The sequence below is a fragment of the Wasmannia auropunctata genome, unplaced genomic scaffold, assembly GCF_000956235.1.
Source record: "Wasmannia auropunctata unplaced genomic scaffold, wasmannia.A_1.0 LD326821.1, whole genome shotgun sequence".
NCBI lineage: Eukaryota > Metazoa > Arthropoda > Insecta > Hymenoptera > Formicidae > Wasmannia > Wasmannia auropunctata.
Window position 1 is genome coordinate 1 of NW_012036069.1, and position 3,700 is coordinate 3,700.

General features: G+C 28.8%; 1 protein-coding gene across 1 annotated transcript; it reads left to right on the forward strand.

The window, feature by feature from the left end:
- The first annotated feature begins 605 nt into the window (after positions 1 to 605).
- Positions 606 to 3,316, forward strand: LOC105460189 (putative fatty acyl-CoA reductase CG5065). The gene is made up of 7 exons (XM_011706628.1): positions 606 to 1,102; positions 1,328 to 1,467; positions 1,729 to 1,851; positions 2,056 to 2,181; positions 2,324 to 2,469; positions 2,544 to 2,653; positions 3,087 to 3,316. Exons 1-7 carry the CDS (start codon positions 1,036 to 1,038, stop codon positions 3,299 to 3,301), a joined length of 927 nt encoding a protein of 308 aa, XP_011704930.1. The 5' UTR covers positions 606 to 1,035; the 3' UTR covers positions 3,302 to 3,316.
- Positions 3,317 to 3,700: the final 384 nt, after the last annotated feature.

Sequence of the window (3,700 nt, forward strand, 5' to 3'; positions counted from 1 at the left end):
ACAAATAAAATGTATGATTATATTGAAATAAATTGCCAATTGAGTTGCATACACTAAGAAAATCTATTTTGCATTTGAAAAGCATTTAAAATATCTATTTACCCATTTACATTTAAAATAGATTCGAAAAACCTATTTTAAATTTTGCATTTTAAATACCTTTTTAAAGTATTTTGTATTTGGCATTTTAAATATATAATTCGAAAAGCATTTTACCCAGCCCTGTCGTATTTTCATGTCTACTTTATTTCTCCGGGTGTTGCATGTCAAAGAAGCGACGATGCTTGATATTGTTTTGTTTATTAATAAAGTGTAATCCTGCGTCGATTTGTCAGTTTAATTGTGTTTGCGTGTTATTTTCAAAAGAGTTTGTATTTTTCAAAAATTTTCAAATTGTTGGATAAGACAATAAAATGATTTAATTTTTGTAAGACGCGGACATCCCTAGTAAAAAAGAACTATTAGTGCAGTAAAAACACTACTGAAATGTAGTAGTGTCAGTGCTATAACAGCAGTGCCACTACTACATTTCAGTAGTGTTATCACTGACTTAATAGTTTTTTTTTTTACGAGAGATCCATTAGCGTTGACATGTCGACATCACGAGCGCATGAGCAGATACGTGCGCTTCCGGTTATCGTACAAAGCCTTTTGGTTATTGTACAAAGATGATCGTGTGCCAGCCGCTAATTGAGAGCCGTGCGATAGACTCACCTCCGATAATTAAGCACACGGGCTAAATATATTTTCATGCCCAGTTACAAGAGGATTTGCCTCGAATAATTTCTATTATTTACTCTTATCACTGTGTTTGCGATAATTATATTTGTTCATGTTTATTGAATAAAAAATGTTGGATTAAAACAAGAAATATACAGTGTTAATCAGTGCTCGTGTTCACATGCTCCTGCTATCACCTCGCCTACTAAGTTCCAACACAAATCAAATGAACTTGTAAGGTCAAGTTGAAAAATCGATAAGTAATACTCATTTTTTACTCTCTCTGTTAATAACTCTGTAAAAAGTGAAGACAACATGGAAACTGAAGAACACAGAACACCTATACAAAGCTTTTACGCTGGACAGTCGATTTTCATTACAGGTATTTAAGATGCAAGTGTAATAATAAAGTATAATATTAGTTTTAAGATAATTAAGACTGTTCGATGTTCCTTTCTTCCTCTTTTTTTTTCTTTTGTGGAGACACTGACAATTACCATCGTAAATAACAGTATATATTATCATATATAATATATGTATAATATATATATATATATATTATACATATATTATATATACATTACTTTTTTATTTTATTATTTTGCAGGAGGTACCGGCTTTCTTGGCAACACGTTGACAGAAAAACTGTTACGAAGTTGCCCCGATATTTCTATGATATATCTGCTGATACGGTCGAAAAAAAATACGTGCCCCAAAAGCCGACTGAACGAAATGTTTGAAAAACCCGTTAGTATTAAAATAATCATACCAAAACATGATATCAAAAGTCGCAGTAGCGTTTCCCGCCAAATATATTTTCTTGTTATTTCATAATTCATGATGAAGCAGATAACGCTATCTATCAGATAATACGCTATTGCGTATCCTTTACCTGACGAATAACACTTATATAAATAAATGATTATTTTTAAATTTTTTTAAGTATATTAATATTATATTTATAAACCGTTGTTAATATATATCTGTAATCTATATATATATCTGTAGCTTTATGATCGATTGAAAAAAGAAGTACCCAATTTTCGCAAAAAAGTCGTGCCAATTGTAGGTGATTTAAATATCAAAGACTTTGGATTGTTAGAAAGTGACAAGAACATGTTGATAAACGAGGTAATTAATTCAAACCACATTCGTTATTCTCTCGCCTATACTATTACATTTTAATGCAAAAAGTTATTATATATCTAAACAAGTATCTACATATTTTATATATATTGCTTATATAATTATAATCATCGTCACAATTAGAAATAAATTCTGTTTTCTTTTTATCTATTTTTTCTATATAGAATTGTAACGGTATATTTATTATAGGTGTCTATAATTTTTCACGTAGCAGCGAATTTACGTTTTCATGAGAAAATAAAAATTGCTACAATGATAAACGTTAATGCTACCGCTACTATCTTAAAACTCGCAAAGCAAATGTCAAATTTAAAGGTAATTCTTTCACCTGATAATATTTTGATAATAATAAGTAGCAAAAATAATTGATATTGTAAAATTGATTTAGAAAACATAAATTAAATTTAACGTTTATTTTGTAGTTATTTATTCACGTGCTTATTGATGTTTATTGCAGGCATTTGTTCATGTATCAACAGCATATGCGAATTGTCATGTAAATCACATCGAAGAACGATTCTATTCGTATCCCATTAATCACCAAGATCTCATCATGTTTACACAAAACTTACCCGAAAACATAATTAAAAAGAAAATATCTAGGTAATATTATTATCTCGAATATAATAAAGTAATTAAATGTATTGCTACAGAAAGTTAAACTATTATTTTGGCAGAGTCATATCACAATGGCCGAATACATATACATTTACGAAAGCGATTGCGGAAGGGTTTCTCAAAAACGAAAGCGAAGATTTACCAGTTGGAATATTTCGACCTGGAATAGGTAATAAAACAATTAATTAAAAAACAATAATAATGAAAATTAGACTAATAAGTAATTTTAACATAAACAAAAAAGAAAGAAGAACCTTTATTCGGTTTATAGCTTAATAGCTGTTAATAGCTTTTCTTAATTTTATATGTTATGGAATATTCATTAGGGGTCTTCATTAGTGTTTATTTGTACGAAGTATATAAAAGATTTTTTGGTAAAAAATTTTTTAATCACCTTTGTATATAATTATTTTCAACTGATTTGCACAATTAGTTAATTATGAAATTGTATAATTCTACAATAATTAAAAACAATCGAAAAAGATCACGCGCGTGCGCGTATATACATGCATGTGTGTATGTGGGTGTGTGTGTGTGTATCGCATTTAATCAAGTTTTATTCTTCTGAATATACGAAGAGAATTAATTAATACTCCTTTCAGTCATATGTAGTGCTAATGAACCACTCGCCGGATGGATCGATAATTATTATGGGCCGATAGGTTTTACAGTGTATTTACTTCGTGGTTATACAAGAATTTTCGGTTGTAATGGCGATCTCAACGCTAATCTAGTGCCCGTCGATTTGACCGTAAACGCTTTAATCGCTAGTGCATGGGATGTCTTTAACCAACGTTGCAGGTATGATCTATTATAACATCATTGCAACTAGTTTAAAAATCTTATTTCTACTATTTTGTTTTAAATATGATTTTTTATCAGTCATTATATTACATTTCAATGCTTGTAACAGACCGACATCAGGTACACATAACAATAATAAATTGACTAATTAATCGATATATATATAATATATGTATATCTGCTATGCTTACAAACCATTTTTATATACAATTATTCTTGGCTCTGATACATAAAATCAGGGATCGGTAAAATAACTGATACAATTTATTTAAAATATAAAATATAAAGAAATATAAAATATATTCCAGAAACTTATTTAAAATAAAATATCGCAGAGGCCAATAAAAAACTGATACAACTTACTTAAAATGAAAAATATAAAATAGATTCCAAAAACATATTTAAAATATTA

Excerpts from the sequence above, each read along its gene's own strand:
- LOC105460189 (XM_011706628.1), top strand. The coding sequence starts at position 1,036 with ATGGAAACTGAAGAACACAGAACACCTATACAAAGCTTTTACGCTGGA. Across the intron at positions 1,103-1,327 it reads ACAGTCGATTTTCATTACAG|GAGGTACCGGCTTTCTTGGC; the intron begins GTATTTAAGATG and ends ATTATTTTGCAG. Across the intron at positions 1,468-1,728 it reads ACGAAATGTTTGAAAAACCC|CTTTATGATCGATTGAAAAA; the intron begins GTTAGTATTAAA and ends ATATATCTGTAG.